Raw genomic sequence first — 25,135 nt, 5'->3', positions numbered from 1 at the left:
GTTTCTGAAAACAGCTTTGCTTCTTATTTTTAAAACTGGCCTCGTGCCACCCATTTGGTCACAAATTAAAGAGGAGTGGAATGCATTGACTTTGAGTGGGCACCACCGGTCTGGTGCACTCCGTGCTCAAATCACCACGGCCCATTCGTTGGCAGGAAGATGGGACAGATGGCATTCCTCCTCCTGCCATTTTTAGCAGAGGAGCTAACTGCCACATCAGAAAGCTGCTTTGTGAACTTCCCATCATCTGCTGACTTCAGTCTAAGGAGAGTAGCATCAGCTACACAGGCAGTGCAGATACCACTGCCGCGTCCCAGATACCAAGCCGTCTAGTGACACCATATAAATAACAGCTCGTTCCAGTAATGCTTGTCTGCTTAGCGAATTGTTTCAGGATTTACTCCATCCACCCTACCCTGCAACAAATAACCTGCAGATGTGTGGCTCTAAAAATAATCCTTGGCATTGGGGCCATGGTACAGCATCAGTACGTAATTCAACAAGTTTTTGTACTGCATTGTTTTAAAAATGACTCTTTTCTGTATGCTGGAAGTGGTTCATAGAGACAGATTCTGTCCTAACAGAGACTGCTCTGTACATAGAGAGTATTTTGCTGTCATCTCTGTGGACAGTAAACATGGATCTGACTTGTGAACATTATGTTAAGAATGATTTCTTTCTTTGTCCAATTCATTAAATCTGTATACTTAATAAGCGGTTTCAGCTTTTACAAGGTCTTCTCTGAGAACAATAAAGCAGAGGGAAGAAGGAGAGAAACATCTGGAACAGTGAAACACTTTGAAATAATATATTTTTTAGTGTCTCTATAGAGATTTCCAAGGACTTACATTAAGAAGTTAATTCCATTGCTGCTATTGATGTTGGAAATATATTAGAAGCAAAATTTTATCTTGGTCTTGTTGTTTAGATAGCAATCAGAGCTGGCCAACACTTTTGTTTGAAAATACTGTCATGACAAATAATATTGTTTGTATTTCATTCAAGATTTACTGATTTTTTTCAGTTTTTCTCCTTTTAAAATTTTATTGAATTTAACATGTGAAAATGGAGAGGAGAGGGGAGAGAAAACAGTGGGAGGACACCAAAGGTGCAATTCCATTGCAATTTAGCAAATAACTTTTTCTCCTTCTTTTTCTTTGTCTTTTGTTTGTTAGTTTCCTATTTCTTTAGTATTTTTAAATAATATCTGCTAGTGATACTTTTTGATTTGGCTACCTACAGTTTTGTACACTAATCAAGAAACTGGAGCTAAGATGCACAGAGGCTGAGCACATTATATTCAAGAAGAGCCCAAGGGAGCTGTGTTTGCTCAGTCCCAAGAAGAGGGACCTAAGGGGCAAATTTAATTGGTGCCTCCAGCCACCGAAAGAGGAGTTACAGAGAAGACAAAGCCAGACCTTCATCAGAGGTGCACTGCAAAAGGACATGAGACAAGAGCCATGAGTTGCAGTAGGGACATTTTAAATACATATAAAGGGGGGAATACACGGTGAAGTGGTTAAGCACTGGAAGAGGGTCCTGAAGAAGTGAGGCAATCTCCATGCCTGAAGATATTCAAAACTCACCTGGGCGAGTCTCTGAGCAGTTAGCCCTGCGGTCAAGTGTGCTTAGATCAGATGATTTCTGAAGGTCCCTTGCAACCAAAATGATGCTGTGAATCTATTTTTCTGAAATTGTGGGTGTTTTCCTAGGATTTATTTCTGCTGCTTATAGGATAGCTGAAACCTTGACTTGAAAAATCCACCTGGCTGTGCTGAAGCAGGATCATGCCCTGGTGAATTTAAGCCAGTACTGGAAGCATAAAAATCCTTAGGCATAGGTGGCTGTTAAGCACTCTTATGTGATTCATAATGTATAAAATTAAATCACTATGCTTTGATCGCTTTGCACTCTTATAAAGTATGTGCTCCGAAGATAGTAGCCATGGACAACACCCTCAGACACATGGTGTGAAGTTTGGGGTTGTCCTGTGCTGGGACAAGAGTTGGACTCCATGATCCTTGTGGGTCCCTTCCAACTCAGGACAGTCTATGATTCTATGATTCCCTGATTTCATACCCCTCACCTGTAGATGGTATATAGAAAATGCCCAGTTTCCCATTAATTTGGGACAATCCATATAAACCTCCATACCCTGAGTGGATCTTGCCCTTTCAGTATGAGTCTTCCACACCAGAGAGGCAGAGTATCCAAACACAGATATCCTCCTCATGCTGTCTGTTAGTTTCCAGCTCATTGCTAGAAACCAGGTTGTCATCTGGACATTGAGGGAAGCCAGCGTAGAGAACAAGGTGCTCAGAGTGGCATCTTTCTTAAATTATTTTCCATACTATTTGACTTTCCTAAAAGCTGATGGCTTTGTGTCTGGCTCTCCCCACTTCTGGACTATTTAAATCGGGAGCGTTAGCCTGGCTGGACTTTTTTGCTTTTGTTCTTCCTGGAGTTGAATTTCAAGAACCATCACAAATGTAAATATCTAGACTAAATATTTGAGTCTGTGGCTAGGGTGTACATGGATAGTCTAGGGTATAGATGGATGGCGTGCCTGTTGGGGGGGTATAGGAGCAGGGGTACTTGTCAAATCCCAAATCCATCAAAACCAGAAAGAGATTTGCAACAGTTTCCAATGACAAATGTCAACCAGACTTGGTTAAGTTAATGCCACAAGTGATTGTCTGAAATTGTTCTTCCAAGAAGTCCCATTGTAGCACATCCTCAGAGCTGAGCATGTGCTCACCCATCATCCTAAGTCTTGGTCCAAGTCTGTTCCCAACCTGACATGCGTTCATGGCAAAGCTGCCAGGGATTTCTGCAGAATCAGGATCAGGCCCTTATGTGGCATCTCACCCCTAAGTGAATGTAGACCAAGTTACTAGCTTGTCTCTGAAGGTTAATTGGGATTTATGTCCTGTTTGGAGAAATCTGACTTCCTTGCATAGTTTCTATCATGTTTTTTTCTGTGCATGCGTGTGTAAAAGGCGCTTGCCTTTTATTGTTTATCGAAAGAAGTTTATTAGACATTGCTTATGCAGCATTTTTGTGATCTTGTTGATGAAAGATGGGGTTGGATTGGACTGGATTCAGTAAGTCTGAGAGCTTGCCAGCAATTTATTGCTGCTTGACTCCAGTGACTGAGCACCAGCACAGCAGCCAGCAAGTGAGCACAGCTCCTTACAGCACTGCTCTGGCTCTGCCTTCCATACTGAAATGGAATTTATTACTCTCTATCTTGCATGGATATTTCATAGGAAATTGGAGCTACAAAATGAAGAGTCATGGAAGTTTAAAAAAATCCCAGAGCCAGGACAGATGTGCTATGATTAGTCCTGTACTCTGGCTCACCTTGGGTTAGATAAATAACTGAATGTGTGCCGTCAGCAATACATGCTATTTACAGACTTGGAAGGAAATTTGGCTTGCAGTCCTCTAATTGGAAGTCAGAGGTGGTGGAAAAGAAAGACTTTTGCTTGTTTTTCATACTTTAAATCTCAAAGCTGTGAGCTATTGTAGAACATGGCCTCAATCTTGGATCATCTCAATTGAGATTTAGAAGGCTACTTGTTCTTAGAAATGACAATATATTTATGAGGACGCATTATTCTTTGCCAGTTCATTAGACTATGTAGTTGATGCAAACAGTGCTATCTTTGTGTAAAATACTTTTTTTTTCCTCCTTCAAATTTCACATCTGTCAAACATTAATTTGATTCTGCAAAATCCATACCAACTTCACCTGTGAAACAAAACAAAATCATTTTCTTGGTACAATGCCAGAAAATAAAAGAAATTTGTAAGAAAAGAGATCAAGACAAAGCTGACAGCATGTATATAAAGCTGAGTCTAAGCAGATGAGAACAGTCAAAAGTCTTTTATTTAATCATTCTGCTATTTTTGACATGCTGTCTAGTGATAAACCATATGAGCATTCCCTTGCATTAAGAAAAAAAACCCATACCCAATGAAATAAAAAATCCAGGAAAGAGGGGAAGAAAGTACAGGCCAGCACTGAAGGAATCCCTTATGTGACTTTGAGGATGATGTTTACGTGCATGCAAAATATCAAAAAAATGGCTTTTCCAGTGGCACTACCTTTTTGAAATTGTGTAACATTTTCCTTCTGAGAGTGTCCTTCTTTGCTTAGAGGCTATTCACAGGCAGATTTTTACTTAGTCATTTTTGGACATTGGTATGCTAAGTGAGATACAAGCACTGACGGTTACCATGCTGGCAGTTGGTCTGTGTGACAGATTAGTCTGTGGTTAGTCAATGTGTTTGCAGCACCAACGCTCTGGCTAGGCTAGGGACTGACAAGGGCCAACGTTAGTTCTGGCCCTGTAGCACAGTGTTATGGCTTCCCCGCAAATCTGAAGCCCCAGTCTGTATGGTTCACGTCAAAATCCCAATATGATCTTTTTCTTTCATTATGCATCGGAAGGAAGGATCACAGGAAACTTTTAGAAAAGTCTGTAATCTGCCCAGAAGAGACTGAGAAAACCAATTCTTCCTGTGGCAAGCAGAAGCTCATTAGCTTTTTTTTTTCTTGTGGGGCTGCCTGCAGGCTTTTCATACCAATGCCCTTCTCTGTATCCCAAAAGTCCTAAAATAGTCCAAAAGTGGTGGTCTCCTGGGACTCCTGATTTGCTGAGACAGGGGGATGTGTTGGGGAAGCGGTCTGCCTGCCCAGATTTTATTTGAACACCTCTGCTGAACACCTCATCGCATCTCACTTACTTAAAGGAAACCACAAACCCCATCATGGCGAGATGTCCTGTGCTGTGTCCATGGAGAACAGAGGCCCAGGGATTGCTACAAAAAGAACGGACATTTTTTGTGGCTAACGTCCCCAGACCTGTGATGTTTTGCTTTTTGTGCATTCTCCAGTTTTGTGCAGGTCAGCGTCTATGCCCCACTGATACCCACGCAGCGTGAAGAGTTTCTTGCACCCCTTGAAGTCTTTTTTTGCTGTTATACAGAGGAATGAGCTTCATACATTCACAAATACTGTGCTTTTCAGGGGCTGAAAACCTTTGTATCAGTTTGGAAGGTCCCTTCTGAGGAGAGGAACCACAGTTTATACTCCAGTGCCATAAAACTCTCTTTGACTGTAAAAAGATGACATGAAACAGCACTTTGAAGAGAGGAGGAGTCAGTTAACAATATATTACACTAAGGAGCAGCCAAGGAGCATGTCTGAGAACTTTCAAGAGCATTGACCAGAGCCTCTCTGGGTAAGCACTGGCACGGTTCCCCAGAGTCAAGAGAGGTATGTGGCTTTTGCCAGGAGAGGATCTGGTCCCTGGTTTGCGTTCACAGAAGAGGAGCCCAGGAACTGTGAATCTTATCAAAACTTTCCCATTAGCACTAACTGGAACAGGATTTCATTTCTGGTTTCTGTCCTAACAGCCAGAGCTGAGCAAAAGAGCAGATAGCAGGGCTTTTCTTTTCTAAGAAAAAGAAACTTTGTATGTGGGTAAATTTATTTGACTTAAGTAGCTGATGAGAAACATGGCTTAGACTCAGGCAACACATCGATCACTGAAAATCTGACTTTCAGAAAAATCAAGCAATAGGCTGCAGTAATTTGCTGTCAGAGGTCTGAGTTTCAGCTTTGCTGGTGAAGCTTTGTCTCTGTGGTTGTTAGGCAAATCCTGCTTTATCCAGTAAGTTAAGAGAAATAAAGAAGCACACAGATACACACAGCAGTCATAGGTACTGCAGCATTTCCTAGGCAGTGGAAGACATCACCGTACTTGTGTTATTCACCCTCAGCTGGGACAGCGACTGGAAGGGCCCATGCTGGCCTTGGACATTGCATTACACCCAATGTGAACACAAATTATCTTTACAAAACTGTGAAAAAGGACTAAGTCTAGAAATCATGGCAAAGTGTATGCTGAGCAAGTGTCTGCAGGGAGCCCATCCTCTCTTACTCAAGATTTCGGTATGCATCCCACAGAAAGGCAAACAAAAATAAAGTGCAAAGCTTCAGTTTTACACCGTGTTGCCATAAATCTTCTCTCCATGTGAATTACAGCGAAATTGTGCACAGCTACCGAGCAGCTTCCTTAACACGCTTGCACTGCAGATGGGCTTTGTCTGTGCATGCTTTGGCAGACAGACCTGTCCCTCATTTGGATTTTATATAGAATATGAGAAAAACAAGGTTTGGTTTTGTTTGTTTCTGGGTTTTTTTTATGTACCTTGTTGGCTTGCTTTTATAGCTGCCTAATTATTTTTTGTAATTTAATTGCTGTATTTTATATTTGCATTTTTGCTGCACTGTGTATTTCTTAAAGTCAGGGTGATCAAAAAGAAACACTGGGCAGGCACAATAAGGAGCCAGTCTAACAAAGACATCTTTGTGCAATTAAACACAGACATGCCATGGCCTTTACTGCCTCCGGTCTTCAAGATACAGCACAAGTTCTTCTGAGTTCATGTTATGATGTTGTCTGAAGAAATCTGGTTAAAATTCTTTTTTCCCTCGTTTCCCAATAGGAAACTGGGTTTTTTATTAAATACATTTGTGTGACTGTATTATTCTTACTTTCTACCAGCACCGACCTGCAAGAACAGTGTTGATATATCTAAACCTACACAAAGTGTTAAGCAGCTCTTACGCCCCCTAAACTGTGACTTTTCTGACACTCATGGGTCAGAAACAACGTGTCAGAGAAGCGGGATTTGACCTGCCTGATGACCTGTGGAGCTGCTGCATCTTCCAGTGAAGCGACCTCAGGCACCAGCTGAGCTATAGAAGCTGCCCATGCGTGTCCTCCTAGACCCGATGAATGGGAGGCAAAATGCCCCTGCTTGAATTACTTCTGTCTATGTGGAGCCATCCTGGAGGCTGACTGTCTGTCTGAACCCCAGTGTTGTAGGGATAGAGAGTAATATTTTATCATAAGAACTCACTTTCTGACTCAGTGTAGGGATTCCTGTGTCTGCTTTGCTCCTGGGAGGCAAACATTTCCGAGAGCGGACTCTTCTGTTTCTACTTTTGACATCTTTAGCAAGAGTTTCCTTAACATAGTATGTTAATCTGAAAACAGTATAAAACTTTTCTTTTTCTCTTCCCTTCACATTTCACCTTTGCCTTCCTTTTTTTCAATCACTAAATGGCCATCATGTATCTTTTTTAACATAATTGTCATTATAAAGTTTTAGAGTTGCCCCTTTGCTGAATTTAACCAAAACCTCAATAATGCATCAAGCAGCGCCAAGCCAGCCCTTGTCACAGCCCAAGTTGCTGCTGTATTACTGCAGACAGATACAGGTTAATTATCACTTTAAATGTTTGTCCTGTTATTGTTTGCATTTCCAAAGCATTTCAGCTGCTGTAGAACCTGGAATCACTCTCTTCCCTCTTGCACAGAAGTATTTTCTTGGTTGAGCATACCTCAGTCTCCCTGGCACTGCCGCTGGCCACAGTGTCCCAGGGCAGAGCAGGAGGTGGGCTGGGGGTGATGGCAGCTCTGCACCAGGTGGAAACAATTATGGGAAAAAACGTGGTCCACACTGGATGAGTTACTGCTGATAGCTGCCAGATAAGCTAACTTAATAAAGTGGTAGCTTAATTAAGCCACATTCCTTGCATCTTGCCTTTCGTCCTGCCTGTCTGGGCGATGCTATCAAGCAGCTACCACTTTGCAAGATGGGGCAGGGGGTGCTGTGCTGGTTCACCGCTGTGTGGTAGGCACAGGGGGGACCTGCAGGCAATGGGACATGGGGGCGCTCCTGGAAAGCTCAGCTTCCCTCTCAGTCTGCAAGGTGATGGCCCACAAAGGCCTGCAGCAAAGGCAGATCCGCTGCTTGCCTATTCATGGCTGTGTTTATAGGTATCAAAAGTTTGACCCTAAATCCCATCTTCTGACATTCAATGATCCAGGAGCACCTTGACCTCCAGAGCAGAGGAGAGCAGCTCAACATCTCCCTGCTGCTCCTGCAGCTACCTTCCAGAAACAAAGGGTGACTTTGCGTTGAAAGAGTACCTGTTGCTATGGGTTTTCTTACAGGTAACACAAAAGCTAGACATTGCAGTGGTTGCAATCATCATGCCCAAAACACACTGTAAATTTGGGCTTAAGCAAGTTCCTGAGTGAAGATTGCATAGGAATCGGGCAACTGCTGTATTTTTAATGGCTGAAGCACCCCATTAAAAGCTGTAACAGAAAAGTCTGCCAGAAGTTTCTCCTTTCGGAAAACAGATTTAACGTTAATGAATCAATATAATTTCTACCTAGATCCAGGTTTTAGTGGTTGAGCTTCTTACACAGCCAGGTATTAGTTTGCGTTTGCTGCGTACTCACATGTACAGCTGCATAGCAACCACCTCGCTGAAAGTTATTCAGTAGCTAAAATTATCAGTGGGGACCCCCTCTCACCCCTCATTATGTATAACGAGATCGCTGCTGTGCAACATTGATTAGATATGTCAACCTTGAGCTGGATGCCTGAAAATGAGTATTGCTATTAAAATGCCTTTGCTAATGACCAACTCATGTGTCCATCATTTTGACAGATTTCTCTTTAAGAATGTAAAAAGCTAAAGCATGCAGAAATCCCAGGGTTGCAATGTAATGTTCAGAGAAATGGGTATTGTTGTATTGTATTTCCTGTGCATTAACCCTAAAGTAGCAGTTTCCCTGGCAAAATGATACTGACGGTTGAAGCTTGCTGTTGAGTAAGGGCTGCGCTAATGTAGAGATACGTAATCTTGAATTGTGAACAGATTATCATGGGGAATTGGTTTCTCGAGTGTGATCCTGAAATCAGGACATCCGTCCTCTAAACCACTTTTTTAGGCGTGATTTAAAGCTTTCATGATGTGGAAAATCTTCAGGTATTTACAGAAAATATTTCCAAATCCCCCTACCAGCAAACACTGGTAAAATGCAATAAAAATTGAAAGGGAGGCTGAAAACAAGGGAAGGATTTCTTGAAAACATCTCCTCCCCCCATGGAACTCATTCTGCAAGAAGCCATTGAAGAGAGAGATTTCAGAAGGAACTTGGGTATCGGGTATCTGCCAGGGCAGCAGGATTTTCCAGTCGCTTTAAATGGAGCGACCCCCAGTAAGGCTATGCAAGGCTGTCCTTGTTTCAGGGTGCCAGGGCAGTATTTAATGGCTGTAATTCGGTGCTTGGTGTGGGAAAGGGGCTTGATCAGGGCAAGTGGTTTGGCTATCAGGAGAATCCAGGAAGGCAGATAAAACCAGAGTTTAGCCACAAGAAAGCCAACAAGTCCAGCCAAAAGCCACTGCCAGCCAAGTTAAGAGGAGAGAGGCAGCTTCTGCAAGGTTTGGAGCAGGCAAACTCTTACCCAGGAGCAGGCTCTGCTGGCTGAGGTTTGCATCTGCTGCCACAAGCCACTCTAAGCCTGAAAATCAAGTGGAAATTCTCAGATAGTAGGGTAGAAAGGATGAAAACTGCTGCTCCCTCTTTCTGGTTAGTTCTGGCTGGCACAACCCCACAGGTCAGCATCTCGTGGTAGGGATGCCCTCCGCTCCTTTTCCATCTTCCAGCCCACTCTTAAGCTGGGCTATATCTTCCTCTAAAGAGCAGCTACAAGCAAGCCTTTATCAGCCTCCCTTCTTTGGCAGACAGGAGGAGATGAATGTGTACTTGGAAAGCCATTGGCATGGCTTGCAGCATATGATCAGCCTCCGGAGATGCACCTTTGAACTCATTCCTCCTGCATTTGTTTGTCTTGCAGATAAAACTTCACAGCAGTGTTTGGAGAAAAGTCTAATGAGGGACCACTGTTTGCATTACAAAGCAAGGCTTCCTTTTCAGATGTTCAGCCTTCATTAAGCATAATTTATATTCTAGCTAATCTTTGGAAAAGGGTAAAATATGGAGCCAAAGTTTGTTTTTACATAGTTTGGAGTAATGCATTATTTGTTTGAAGTGGTCAGTTGCAACTGAAGGTTGATTTAAATTCAATGTAATGATGATTTGTGATGCCTGCGTGTTGTCTAGGCGAGTGTTGTGTCATTGACTGCCATGGCTTTAGCACTCTTCTGCATCAGTTACTGAATTAAAGGATAAGACCAAAATGGACGGTTTCCCAGTTTTGCAGATATTTCAGCATGTCCACAAGGCATTAAAAACTGTGAATTTTTAAATGCAGGATTTCTTTTTCCCTCAGACTCATGTATACTTGATAAAATACTGCACTGAAGAGAAGTTTGCTTCTCTTGCGGCAGTCCTGGTAGCCACCACCCTGGGACCCTTTGAAGGTCACTGGGCTCCTGCAGCAAGTAGCTCTGAGGTTGATAAGGGACACAACCATTTGTAAAGGCTCCTCAGCTCTGTTGGGAGTCCTGGTGTCTTGATGTAGTTTGCTGCCTAGAAAGCAAAATAAGCAGATATAGCTGAATGCCTAAATGTTATTATAAGCGATTGTGTAAGAAATCTTAATTTCTCAGCACTCAGGCTTTTTTGTATCATACGCACATAAAAATATCTCATCCTATTGACTCTTCACTGCAGTTTTGTCCCCCTGCCTGTATAAGATACTGTCCCTTGCTCCAGCTGAAATACCTAATATATTTCACTCATCACCTTTCAGGTTTATTAAAAGATGAGAAATGACTGATAACATTTATCTTGTGTGTACTCCTCGCTAAGACTTACCCTTTTCTGCAAGTTTACATTGTAAAGGCAGATGTTTGAAAACAACCTTCACCATATCATGAAAATTATGACCTGAGTTGTGTATGTGGACAGCACTAAGGTGTGCTGCATCCTTTCAACACAAGGGATACTTGGGATGTTAAGTGGGTCAGCATTGGGATACCCAGCCCCAGGCTCCTGAGGTGGCTGGCCATGCTGTCATTTAAAATGCCTCATGGACTGAGTGGTGGGTTTGTATGTTGTGTTCTTTAATGCTCAGATACCTCCAACTGCAAAGCTCAGGACCTTCATATTGTTTGGTTCATCACATCCATGATCTACCTATGACTCTTTTTTAATGGCAGCACCAACCTTTAGAAAATTTATTTTTTTTTTTATTTATTTTTTTCAGGAAAAAATGCTGTAAGGGTTATAAGTTTGTTCTTGGACAGTGCATCCCTGAAGGTATGTGATTTCACTATTCTAACCCCTTGTGTCCCTGTGCGTTTGTCTTTCCCCATTTGCCCTTTTCTCCACACTGCCAGTTTGGAAGAGCATCCTGATATAACCACAGGCTCGGCTGTATCTCATGTGTCAGTGGGGAAATTGTTTCCAAGAAATGGTTGGGAAAATAAAAAAGAATCAGCATCTTCCAAAGTTTCGCTTAGCATGCCAAGCCTTGATCCTCCCTTAAGTACACGGGGCTGCACAGATCTTGTACCATGACCTGCTGCAAACAGAGGGACACATTCTGCTCTTGGCTATGTACGCAGGAGCCCTCTGTGCACCCAGGAGCACACCTTTCCCAGCTAATGGTTTTCACCATGTACCCCTTGGATCTGGCACAGCCAATTTGGCTTGTAAGTGCACCGGGTGTGGGTGACTTGGTGAGTTACCTGCCTTTAGTTATCTATTTCCCAAAGATATCAGCGAGCGGAGAGCATTGCCAAACAGTGTCTCTCTTCCACCGCCTCTCCTGGTCATGGGCATGGCTTCCTTGTCACCAGGGGCAGAGGGCGTTGGGGAATCACTCAGGTTAGTTCATGCAGTAATGAAAAGGGAATGATCCCCACCTCGCAGAGGGGAACTTTCTATACTCACAAAGTATAGACTTTCTATATTCACAAGGGCAGCACTGGGGTCCCAGTGCTTGGAGGTTTCTGCAAAGCGATTTCATTTAGGAAAAGGCTGAGCTCTGCCTGCCTTAACCTTGGGGGAGACTCTGTTGGCTCTACCCAGCTGACGGCTTCACTGAGCAGTAGCAATGTAACTTCTTCAGTTGCTCCCATTGCTTTGCCTGATTCAGGTGAAACTGGCTTTGAAGTTATAGAAGAGGAACTGTCAGGCAGAAGCAAATGGCCAGAGACCACATGCCAATAAACCTTGTTTCTCCAAAAAATAGGTTAAAAAGTTGGTTTATGGTAACACACACTTCTATTTGATGATGTATGGAAAACCTCGAGTTGACCTGAGAGTTTTTGCAGTTTGAGATGGTGATGTTTGAAAAGAAAAGTGACAAATTAACATACTGGAGAGAGTCATCTGGTTTTTGAGTTACAGCCTCCAGCCAACAGGGATTATAACCCAAACTCTCTTCCTGCTGCTTTTTTTTTTTTTTTTAAATTTTTGTCTTCCTTGCCACTGGCTGGAAACATTAAAGCAGTGGTTGCAAAAAAAAGAAAAAAAGAAAAAAAAGAAAAAAAAAAAAGAAAAAAAGGAAAAAACCCATGTCTGCACAACAGAAATTGTGCACTTGCTGCTTCCTTGCAAAGAAACAACGCATCATGCCAGCCTGAGCCCTGGGGGAGCTGGATAGGGTTTGGGTGAAATCGATGTTCACAAGGAGTTCTTTGTCCCATGATTTTCAGTGAGTTTTGTCTTGGGGTGTGTGGCCTGAGATGATAGTTCCAGCACAAGATGGACACTTGGAGGAGGTGGTTGTGATGTGCTGTACAAAGCATAGGAGGCAGAAGCTCTGAATCTATTTGGGGTGGAAAGACGCCAGGACTCTACAGTTTGGCCTCTAGCTTTCCTATGGATTGTAATGATTTTATACACTGGCTATTCACTAAATATAATGGCTACAGTAGGAGAAGTAATAGGAACAAAAATAAAATGAGAGCCATGGCAATATATTATTTTAGGTTTCTAGTTTTAATCTCTTATTACGTACCCACTAATGTCACTTAGTCCTGACTACTAACTGCATCTCAGTAACCTGACAGTTTCTGCCACTAATTGAATATCTCTGCTGGCTGTGGGTTCTCTCCCTTTGCATCTCCATTCCCCCTTTTTCAGCTTGATCTATATTTTGTCTTGAACGTCAGAGGCCACAGCAATTGCTATAACATCTGAGACAATCTTGGGCTGTTGGTATAGGGATGAGAAACGTTATTCAGTGAAGCACTCATTTCACTTTGTTATAAGACATCACTTGGCTCTTCACACATTGTTTTGGCATAATCTTGACAGAGTAGCAGTGTGAAATGCATATCTCAACACAGGCACATAAATATATTACAGATGTGAGCTTATTAGAGGACATCTGCACCTTTTAATCCAGTACTGGCAAGTCAAAGCTCTGAGAAGTAGTTCCAGCCCTGTCTTCTCCATGATTTAGCAGTGGTGGTAGGGAGGAGGGTTGGGAGACAGATAGACCCTCCCTTGTCCACCCTCTTATGGCTGCCTCAGAAAAATACTGATCTCCTTCTTGGACAGATGATATTTAAACAGACTCTTTTCCAAAGGGTTGTGTCTTTGTCCATGTCCATCTTTGGATTCTGTCCTGTTATTTCTCATCTGCCCTTGAAAAGCAACAGAAATCAGTTTAGTCCAGTATGAGTCCATGCCCCCAGGTTCTGCATTTCATTTGCTATGGACTCACCTTCTTGCTCTGGGCTTCAGCTGCAGGAGCAGGGAGCAATGATCCTCAGGAAACATTGAGAGGAGTTTGCTTTGTGTGTCTGATTCCCCCAACAGCACCTCTTTCTGCTGCACCTGACCAGTGAAGCAGGTCAAAAAATATCTCCTCTCTGTTTTCTCCTGATTGATCTCCTTCTTCTTTGCTTTGGAGACTCACAGCTCCAACCAGGTCCTTTTTCATGGTGTCACCAAGAGTAAAGCAGGGACAGATGTAGTCTGATACAGCTTCTTCTGGGGAGCACCTTCCTACCACTGGTTTGTTACTTGAGTTTCTCAGCTGTGGGTTAATTCAGAGCAAAATACTCTATGACAGGCAAACACTAATCAGATCTGCTCTTTCCTCACTAATGCTATTTCAGAAATTTCCTTAGTACAACCTTCCATGCTGCATTGTCATTTCTGGGTTCAGTGAAGTATACATAGAATCACAGAACGGCAGGGATTGGAAGGGACCTTTGGACATCATCTCATCCAACCCCCCTGCTTGAGCAGGCACACCCAGAGCAGGGGGCACAGGACTGCATCCAGGCGGGTTTGAATGTCTTCAGGGAAGGGACTCCACACCCTCCCTGGGCAGCCTGTGCCACTGCTCTGGCACCCGCACAGGGAAGAGGTTTTTCCTCATGTTTAAGTGGAACTTCCCGTGTTCCAACTTGTGCCCATTGCCCCTTGGCCTGTCGTTGGGCACCACTGAAAGAAGTGTAGCCCCATCGTCCTGACACCCACCCTTTAGGTATTTATAGGTATTGATGAAATCCCCCCTCAGTCTTCTCTTCTCCAGGCTGAACAAACCCAGGTCTCTCAGCCTTTCCTCATAAGGGAGATGCTCCAGTCTCCTGACTATCTTCATAGCTCTCCACTGGACTTGCTCAAGCAGTTCCCTGTCCTTCTCAAAGTGGGGAGCCCAAAACTGGACACAGTACTCCAAATGTGGTCTCACTAGGGCAGAGTAGAGGGGCAGGATAACCTCCCTCGACCTGCTGGCCACACTCCTTTTAATGCAGCCCAGGATACCCTTGGCCTTCTTGCCCACAAGGGCACAGTGCTGGCTCAGGGTCACCTTGCTCACAGCCATTTTGTGATTTGGGTTGGCTCTGTGGGAACCACCAGCAAGGAGATTTCCACCTCCTGGACCCTTCCCTAGCTTTGTATGAAAGTAAATGAAGCAATGGTCATGATGTATCTCTGCTAAGGTGGATGTGAAAACCATGTTTAAAGACTAGTTACATAAATTATGGCAAAAGAGAGATGATTAAAAAGGACCGGAGATGTTTAGTCTAGAGAAAAGGAGGCTGAGGGAAAATGTGGTAACAGTTTTTAGGTATGTGAAAATGCTGCAAGGGGGAAAGTAAACTGTTCTTCATGGCCAAGAAGAAAAGGAGAAAAATAATGGGCTTAAACGGCTATAAGGGGAGTTTCGATTAGATATGAGTAAAAAGCTTTCTATCTGCAAGCATATTTAATCTTGGAAATAGAATGCATGCTGGAGCATCTGCAGCCCTCAGGGATTTCTAGGTACAAGTTAGATGAATATCTATTAGGAAAGGTTTATGCATAGCTAATACTGCTTGTGGTGGAAGATGGTCCCTTCCAGTGCTGTTTTCTATTATTTTATTAGGGCACATCTATTCATGGAAGTGCAGGGAGGACAGAGCTCATTTTGGCTCCACTCCGAACAGGCTGAACATGGCACAGGCCGAACATGGCACAGGCCAAGCCCAGCCTGGATCCGGGCATGCTGGCTAAGAAGCAGGCATGTTCACCTCAGTGCTGGGCACACCAGCCTGTTCTCCATCTGATTTTATTTCAGTGGAGAATTAAATTTGGAACCGTGCCCAGCTCCACACGTAACAGGAGTTTGCAGACCCAGCATCACCTAAAAAGCCCAAACTAGCCTCCAGGCTGCCCGTGTTTGAAGGCAAGGACCCTGTATTTCTTCCATGCTTGTGCAAGGCTCTGCGCTATTCGACCCTGGTTCCCTCTGGGGGTCCTGACACTGCCATTCACTGCCACAGCACTGGAGGCAGACTTCAAGAGTTAAAATGAACACACTTGTGAATTAAAAAGGAAAGAAAGGATGCCTGCTATTCAAAAGGTGACAAGCACAAGAGAGGAAATGCGTGGCACCGCTATAAATAGCATTTTTTGTTCTAAGGGACTCTGGTGTAAGATAAAGCAGCTTGTTAAGCCTCATTTCATGCTTTTCTGTACCATGACACGTTGTTGCTTTTACCCCCAGTGCCACACATGGCTCTATATACTCCATACAGCAAATGTAGTTTCAGTTGCTTTGCCATCTATTAGTTAATTTTAATTGTTTGGAAAAATCATCCTACCCAGAGATGTCTGCAAGTCATTAGCTTGAGTCAATCACGAATTTGGGTTTTAATTATTTTATACGGTATATATGGAAACACAGTGCATCGCTGGGAACTCGGTTGAAACACTTAGGTTTTGTTTAGGTGTATTTTGTCTGGAGCAGGGACAGGGTATTTATTCTGTGGCCCCTAGTACCCAGTCACTGGAGGGTCACAGTGACAACCACATGGATGCTGTGTGAAGGATGGTGCTCCTCTGAAATGATCACAGAAATTGCCCCTTGCTTTGGCAAAAATCCTGACCTTCACCAGGATTTGCCTGAGCTCGTTTTGAGACTTATGTGCTGCTTCAGCTCCTGTCTTCTCCTGGTGAGTGTTCCCCATGGACCTGCAAAGCCCTTGCACCCACAGCTGGCCACTGCCTGTCTCCTCCCAGCCCTGCCACCAGCCTGATGCCAGAGGCCAAATCCAGCCCATAGCGGGGCAGGGATGCAGGTCAGACCCTGTTTCAGTCTGGTGTCCATTCCCTGGACTGCATCTCTGCTGCTACATAGCAGTGAAATCAGAAACAGATTCAGCATCTTTCGGGTTTCAAATGGGGACTTCAGTCTTCTGGTATTTCACTGAGAAGCCCAGGCATGACTTACTATACCTTAATCCTCGCATTGCTATTATTAAGAGTGATGATGGTTTTGTAACAATGTGCTCTATACTAGAAGGGTGGTATCTGGCTTTGAACAATTGTGTGATTTTAATTAACTTTTCCTTACGGTATAATTTCTGCCTAGATTTGGCAGTTAGCCTCACAGTGTTTCACAGCATTTTGCCCAGTAAATATTGCTATCAGCACTTAAAAATTTGTGGAACAAAGCAGCAAAAAGCTTTTAGGTAATTTAAAAGTTCTGTGAGAATAATTCTTATATTCTGCAAACTGGGAAAGTGCCCCTTGCTTAAAATCCAACTTTAAGAAATAGTCTAATTACTGTAAAGCTGTAATTAGCAATTACAATTTTACTATAATTCTTTGCTTATGTCTCATAAATGTTTTATTTCTAGGTTTCTTCAATCCTCAAAAACAAAGTAACTTGACTTTGTTACTTAGCAGAGAGGTGAAATATTTCCTGTCATAGTATCATCCAGCTACTGCCGTTGGTATTTTCCTAACCACATTTTTCTCTCCGTAGACTATGATGTCTGTGCCGAAGCTCCTTGTGAACAGCAGTGCACAGATAACTTTGGGCGAGTCTTATGCACTTGCTACCCTGGGTACCGCTATGATCGGGAGAGGCACAGGAACAGAGAGAAGCCCTATTGCCTGGGTGGGTAGAAGTGCGTGTTGAGCTCATCTCTGGTTAATGATGTATCCTGCTCCCTCTGGTCTTCTAGGAGTCAGTTTAGATCTGAAAACTTTCTTATTCTCTTTACTATTACAGAATAAATGTGGTTTTTAACTACATGAGGGATTGGTTCCCAGAACTAAGAGATCTAAATCCCACTGAAATTATTAGGAAGTAGTACCTAAAGCAAGACATACGCACCCAAACACTTTGAAGTCTTGGGCTGATGTAATTTTCCCTTTACTAATTCCTCCTGCAGGTTTTGAGTCATATCTGGAGTTTGGGCCTGAGACAAGGAACATGATTCTAACATTCTAACACCTAACAGTAACCCTTGAAGCACTATAACTATGCCTAACTCTGAAAATAAATCCTTGGGTTTTGATTCAGATGGCCAATATCTAATTCAGGACCGATCACTTACATGTGGTCCTTGTGTGGCTAGTCCTCCCTGATTCAGTAGTCCTGCCCTGTGTGGTTTGCTGTGCCAGGGAGCCAAGATTTGCAGGAATGAGCTTTGCTTGGAAGTTTTCAATGCAAAGAAATGGTCATGCAGTGTTCACTGATAAAACAGCAGGTGCATTAATAATAATAGTGCAGTTTGCACAGAGCTCCAGTCCAAAGCACCAGCAGTCCTTCAGTTATTTGTTTAGCCACAAAATCTCCTGATACCTTTAAAGGAAGTCTTTTATTGTATTTGAGGCCTGAAAACTCTGGCTTTAGGACATTTTCAGCTCTTGTTCCTCTCCAGATATCGACGAGTGTGCCACAAGCAATGGGACTCTGTGCCCTCAGATCTGTGTCAACACCATGGGCAGCTACAGGTGCGAGTGTCACGAAGGCTATATCCGGGAGGAGGACGGCAAGACATGCACCAAAGGGGATAAAGGTATATGCTAGTGGCGGGCAACGGTCCTGGACCAAAGTGCCATCTAAAAGGTTGATCTGTCATAAAAAGGAACTGCTCCCTGTGCTACACTTGGAGCTGGGGGTCTGAAGCTGAGATGCAGGTGATGCCACTGGGGACCCCGGGTTGTTCACTGAGCACCTGAGCACCTGTGGAGCAGTCGTGCTGCATGCTTTCCTGCCCCTCCACCCTGGTTTATGAGCTGCATACACACAGAAGTAAATCAGTAGTCACATCTATAAAGAAAGAGCACAAGTACATTGAAGGACGTGGAAAGTATCTTCCCCTGGAGAGGCAGAGTGGCTGATCGGTGAAACTTGCTGTTACAGCTTTGGTTAGACCATTTCTCCTTGATCCAACTGATAAAAACCATATTTTGCTCCCATACCAACCTGGATTATACCTACTTTGCAGCCCAGGGCTCAGGAGATCTAAGAAAAAAAATTGCCAGATGCCGAACCTTTTAAGCCTTCATTAATTTCACATGTTAATTAAATTAATTTCAGTGAGTTTAATTTGTATTTACATGCTGACATCTGGGGTTAGCAAATCACTATGGGTTGGGTGATTAGTGCCTCTGGGCACTCAGAAGCTCAGAAAAGGCGTGCCTGGGAATTCCATACACCTTTCAAGCATTGCTTAAATAAATTGCTAAATTGTGTTGAGTAACACTGAATTGTGCTGATCCGCAATTAGTTTGTGTGTCTTGTGACTTGGTCAGATTTTTTTTCTTTTCTTTTTATGAAAATAATATGTGATGGGAAAGGGGTAAAAGTGAGGTCTTGTTCTTGCTTTTCACTGTTGTTTTCAAAGTATACCTCTGCTGTGTATAAATGATTTAAAAGTTTTTGACCTCATCCCAGTTATTAAATTACAGCATTTAGGGTACTGCAGATTAAATACTGATATGACAATGTTAGAAGAAAAGAGGAAGACAACAATCTGGGCTCTGGGGAAAAAAACAAAAACAAAAACCCACCAAAAAAAACCCCACACCAACCTATTTTGATAAATGGTGACTTACCGTATGTTCATCAATTAATACATGAACACATATATCATTGGGTGCTCCAAATCCCCCTGGATGGCCAGAACAATTTATAATTTTGATTCTCCTCTGAAAATGTGAAACTGGAGCCACTCCATTAACTTTAATTGTATTTTGTAGTTTTAAAATGTCTTTTTTTTTTTCCCTTATAAGCGTGTGGGCGTCATAAAGGAAAGAGGTGTAACCTATATAATCCCCTTGCAAATAATTTTAATTCAGGATAACCAGCCACTCAAAATATTCAAGGCTGTGGAAACAATTCTAATATTTGAAAATCACCAATTTTACACTGAATGTACACAGCACATAAAAATATCAGTTCCAGTAGTTAATTGGAATGAAATACGCACTATGTCTCATGAGATTTCCCAAATCAGCTGTGTGAAGCAGAGGACACTTTGTGCTCTGTTACGCTGCTGTTCTCCAAGGTAATGTTACTAATTGCGAGACCTCTAGCGCAAATGAAAGAGGAGTTAGCCATCACTATTCCACAGGGCTTGTGTCTGTAACTCATCCCGAAGAAACTCAAGGTTTTCTGCAGCCGCGAGGAAGCGGCCGTAGCAAGGCACCACCCCGCGGTCAGCCCCAGCCCTGCACCGCCCCGGCACCGCGTCCGTGCTGGAATGGGTTCCTAATAAACAGATTATTTGCTTTTCATGGTAGCTGGAACACTTACATTTGATTTTAAAATTTAATGTGAGACATGAAAACACATGTATCCCTTTCCAGCTTTAACCACGTTGCATGTTTCCTGGGGGATTATTATTCACATTTTCATCGTGCCATGCCTGAAGGCTGCAATCCAGGCCCTTTTTTGGCTCTGTAAGTGGGCTTGACTGAGAACTTTGGGTTTATGAGTGGGGCACAAGAATAGGGAGCATTTTTCCCGCATCTGCAGTCATGTTGCTTTTGACAGAGACAATACAGCTACCCGCGCTGAAGCAGGCAAATGAAACCATCTCAGCAGGCTGAGCCCAGATAATACAACACAGATGATCGATTCAACCGTCTCCATGCAAAGACTGCCCGCAGGACAGCTCCCCACAGAGCTCTCCCCAGCCAGCATCTCCTTCTCTTCCAGCACCAGCAAGACAGAGTCTTCTAGCTCACGCAAAGAAAACACATCACTCTGCCGAGCAGATCTCTTATCGATAGGCACCACGGGGCTCACTGGTGTCTCACTGAGATAAAAGGAACCCTGTCAGGACAGCAATGTCACGCGTGAGCTGGACTTCATGCTTTGGAAAGCCTTCACAAAATGGGGCTCGTTTAAGCCTTCTCTGAAATAATTTTAGTTTCCTGGTGTAGGTCTATGCAATAGAAACAGGCTATGTAAGTGCCTTGCTCAGTGCTGGCCAAACTGACCCTGGTAGGTGACCTTTGCATCTGTGCTGCGCGTGGGTGGCTCCATCTAATTGCTTCCTGCCCCCTCAGGCCTGTCCTAGTGGCTTCTGGCTTTATCCATGCTTTATTCTGGCTTTATTCATAGTTTGGTCCTGATACAGGATTGGATGGGGGTACAGCAAATGTTTGATAGATGACTCCTTCCCTGGGCAAATCATCACCTCTGTCTGGTATGAGTTAGGGGGATTCCACCTCTCTCCTGGGACACAGTTCACGCTTGTTTGTGACACTGTTGGACTTCTTCCTCCAACAAGTCAATCCAACTGGATTTGCAGAAATCTCACTGGTATGATATTTCCCAACGTTAGCTGACCCCTCCCCCCCGCCGCATTCATCTCCATGGATTGTTAGAGTCCTGCTTTATCGATACTTGTCAGCCCCATGTACCACATCCTTCTGGAAGATAAACTTGATTTTATAATGAAACACGAGGCCAAATTCACCACTTCTTAATCTGCACATAATTCCACTGATTCTAGTGGGATTGCATTAGGTTTTGACTAGCAGAGGCTCTGGCAGTTTCTCCCTATGACTGTGTGTTGCTTTCAACAGCATTTCTTAACACAATATGTGCATGTTATGAGGGAACTCATTTGGTAAGATAGGTATTAAAAGCAATTTTGGTTAAGACTAGTTCCAAGCCCAAACTTTATTTGAGTCTGGGAAAAAAAAAAAAAAAGACATTTTTTCTAACGGGTCTATAAATGTGCATCTGTAAATCCAAAAATGGACATGTCAAAACACTGTCTTTTTTTAAAAGAAGCTGAAAAATCAGAGAGGGAAGAAGAACTGTATGGGGGAGCCACAATACTGACTTGTGGTCAAGAGAAAACTTACCTTATAGAAATATCAAGAGGTATCTTGATTACAGAATAACACCAGAGAGGTGGTGGTGTCACCATCCCTGGAGGTATTCAAGATCATGTAGATGTGGCACTTTGGGACATGGTTTAGAAGGCCTGGGGGTGTTGGGTTGACAGTTGGTCTTGATGGTCTTAGAGGTATTTTCCAGCCTTTATGATTCTGTGATATCAATTCCTTGTCAAGGGAAAAAAAAAACCCTGAGTGCTGCAGATTCCTTGTTCTATCAGAGAAAGACTTCTACGTAAAGAGGCTTTGGAAGAAGTCAAAGGTAAAACAATTAGCGTTAGCAATACATCAGTGAGGAAGCCAGTGGATGCTGCATATTCAGGTATCTTCACACAAAGGCTGGAGTCCCTCTGGGAGGTGTTGTGGCCAAAGAGTCTTGGAGCCAGTATAGCTGCAATTTGATGAAATTCTAGTATATGTTATGTAGAGTTCATTGGAAAACTCCAAGCAGTAGCTTCTGGCCTTAAATCTTTGAGCCATCTGAACACTGTACAGAAGGCTGTTTAGATATTACCAAGCTGTGTGCTATCAGAAAGGGCTGGGAAGAGCAGCATGCTTACTGCCATAAAAATGCTAAATAAAATAAAAAGGAATATTTTGTGGTATCGTAATGCCAAAGAACTGCAGCTGCGGAAGCAGGCAGTTGATGATTCAGGATACCCTGCAATCCTTTGCCTCCCGAACTTCTGATCAGTTCAGCATTAATACCAACATCTCACTGCTGCTGGTCATTCCAGCATCTTGCTGGAAATAAACATTTCATAGAACCATAGAATCACAGAATACCAGGCTGGAAGGGACCTCAAGGATTATCTAGTCCAACCTTTCTCAGCAAAAGCACGGTCTAGACAAGCTGGCCCAGTACCCTGTCCAGCTGAATCTTAAAAGCGTCCAGTGTTGGGGAATCCACCACTTCCCTGGGGAGATTATTCAATGGCTGATTGTTCTCATTGTGAAAAATGTTCCTCTTGTGTCCAGTTGGAATCTCCCCAGGAGTAACTTGTTCCCCTTACCCCTTGTCTTTTCCGTGTGACTCCCAGTAAAAAGGGAGTTGCCATCTTCTTTGTAGCCACCCTTTAAATACTGGAACATGGTGATGAGGTCTCCCCTGAGCTGCCTTTTCTCAGGGCTGAACACACCCGGTTCTCTCAGCCTTTCCTCATGTGGCAGGCTTCCCAGTCCTTTGACCATCTCTGTGGCCCTGACACCCTCTCCAGCCTGTCCACAGCTTTTTGCATAGCAGGGACCAAAACTGAACACAGTATCCCTGGTGTAGCCTGAAAGAACTGAGTAGAGTGGAATAATGACTTCTTTATTTCTGCTGGTGATGCCCTTGTTCCTGCAACCCAGCATCCTCTCGGCTTGCTGTGCTGCAGCAGCAGGTGATTCACTCACATTGAGCTTGTTGTTGACCAGGATGCCCAGGTCGCTTTCAACAGAGCTGTTCCCCAGCCGGGCAGATCCCAGCCTGTGCTGCACTCCCAGATTTTCTTCTACAAGCAAGCATACCTGAAACGCATTTTATCCAATGGACTAAACATAGTGAAAATAATTTTTTCCTAAATTTGTGTAACGGTAGTCCATAGATGACCATCTGCTGGGTGGAATGTTCCTTATTGGACCCTGCAAACATTTAACATCAAGTACCACATGATATCTTTAGTATTAGTTCAGTTTTTATTTAAAATGATGCAGATGTTTTCAAAATCAATACACATTTTTGAAAAGATGTAGGACATTAAAGTGTGTGTCCAAGTGAGAAGTATAATACAATTGCTGAGCACATTGTAGGTGATTCTTCTGGAAGATTTTGGCTTTAACCAGGAGCACCTGCAGAGTTTTTCCATTACGGGACATGCTCTGAATGGTCAGTGTTCATACGTGTCCAATAACCCTTCCAGGTAATATTGTACAAGGCCACACATCATATGCAGGGCCTCAATACACTTGATGCTTCTCTACAACTACATGTAAAAATAAAAAAGCTCACCTAGGGTTTGCCAGTAAGTGTCACACTGTGTTTTGGAAACCACATTTCTATTTAAGCAGACATCTGTTAAAACAGTGCTTGTTTGTTTGTGAAGCAAAAGTGCTTCACTGCGTTTGCGAATGGGAAAAGAACAAAATAAAACATTTGCAACATCTTTTACAGTTTGAATCATTTAATGGATTCCTGAAAAGATCCCATTCATGCATAATATCACAGGTGTGACCCTTTCTCTCGTATGGATTTAAATCCCTGTCATTAATCTCAATCCCCGTCTCTGCCTAGGCTGATTCCATCACATGGAGGAATAACCAGCGATGATAAAGAGCAGTTTGTGCAAAGTTAATTAAATGACCGTATTGTGAGGGATTTTACTGTAATTTATAGCACATGAAAAGTTGCCCTGTGGGGGACTGTAAGTCAGTTCAGATCCATAGGGTTAGTCTACCCTACATATAAAGATAAAAGAAGGGGTGTAAACTTTTTCAGGTATTAAAAAAAGAAACTCTTTGGGGACTGTTAACTGGAAACAGCTGCTTTAAGAATGAGCTCAGAGCTGTCCCTGCAAAGTTTCTCAGCCTTACATAGCAATTCACAGTCAAAGCATTAATAATGGCAAGATGGTCTCTTCTTTTCACAGTCTGGGGAAATCTAACAACTCTCCAGTTGCTTTTGCAATCACTTTATTAATTTCTTTGCTTTGGATCCTTATATTTGTATTGGAAACTGCTTTCTTTCAGCTGGGCTTCCTGAGAAATCTGAAAATGTGGTGAAATCAGGGACATGCTGTGCCTCTTGTAAGGAATTTCATCAAATAAAGCAGACGGTTTTACAACTGAAGCAAAAGGTATGAACATCGATCAGTCATGTATTTACCAGATCTGCATGTTTTATGGCAATTTAGGTTAAATTTAAGTGTTTGGAGCTGTCACTGTCCTGTGACTCTTGTGACCATAACGATTATGGCAACATATTTTAAATTCATCTAGGAATGGCATCTCTGCCTTATACTGCTGTATTGCTTGTAAGCAGTTGCTAACCAAGATCATGGAGCTGTGTTACCAAGCTCGAGGTAACAGAGGCTGGCAAACACCCATCCCAGTCTGAGCCCAGGTTTCTTGGCAATCAGCGCTGGCCTCAGCTTTTCATTCATTCTGAATGCACAGAACTTTGGACTTGATCCACCTTTAGTAAGTGCAAGACATTCTGCGGACGCAGGAATGAGGGGGAACATGGTTTTGCACTACGGCAGGATTCTTGCCAAATAGGTGGTGTGTGGCTAAACAAAAACATCACTATGAGGTGCGTTACCTTTGATTTTTTAAAAAATAAAAAACCCTCAGCCTTAACCTTTTTTGTTTTCACCTATGTCCTTACAAGTAGAAAATAATGCACTTAAAATCTGCCTTTAAATTGAATTGTTCCTATATGTGGCTTCCTTCTGCACTTGGGTAGGATTGAAATAACCCAGAGACCCAGCCCAGGATTTGGAGAGCCAAGCGCAGGGGTGCAGGTGTAACACTTTTTCTGGTGACACCCCCTTCAAACATTCTGGCTCTCTGAAATGGAAACAATCTGCAGGAATATTCTCAGCATTGCATGTTGACAGGCTGTAATTATTTCACCCAGGGTGCTCATTTAAATTCATTGTGTCAAAGCACAATTTGGTATATTCACTTGTTGCTTTCAATGTAATTCAATGTAA

At 43.1% G+C, this 25,135-nt stretch overlaps 1 protein-coding gene across 3 annotated transcripts in view; it reads left to right on the top strand.

The window, feature by feature from the left end:
* The window catches only part of CCBE1 (collagen and calcium binding EGF domains 1), a 105,415-nt gene that overhangs the window by 67,410 nt on the left and 12,870 nt on the right, over positions 1-25,135 (top strand). For all 3 annotated transcript variants that reach the window (XM_064438272.1, XM_064438274.1, XM_064438273.1), the window contains exons 4-7: positions 11,050-11,102; positions 17,062-17,196; positions 17,966-18,103; positions 24,171-24,277. In XM_064438272.1, coding sequence (XP_064294342.1) covers positions 11,050-11,102; positions 17,062-17,196; positions 17,966-18,103; positions 24,171-24,277 — 433 coding nt within the window. The remainder of the gene's footprint in view (positions 1-11,049; positions 11,103-17,061; positions 17,197-17,965; positions 18,104-24,170; positions 24,278-25,135) is intronic.

The sequence above is a fragment of the Phalacrocorax carbo genome, chromosome Z (genome assembly GCF_963921805.1).
Source record: "Phalacrocorax carbo chromosome Z, bPhaCar2.1, whole genome shotgun sequence".
NCBI lineage: Eukaryota > Metazoa > Chordata > Aves > Suliformes > Phalacrocoracidae > Phalacrocorax > Phalacrocorax carbo.
The sequence above is the reverse complement of the archived record's forward strand: the minus strand, read 5'-3'. Positions and strand labels throughout refer to the sequence as shown.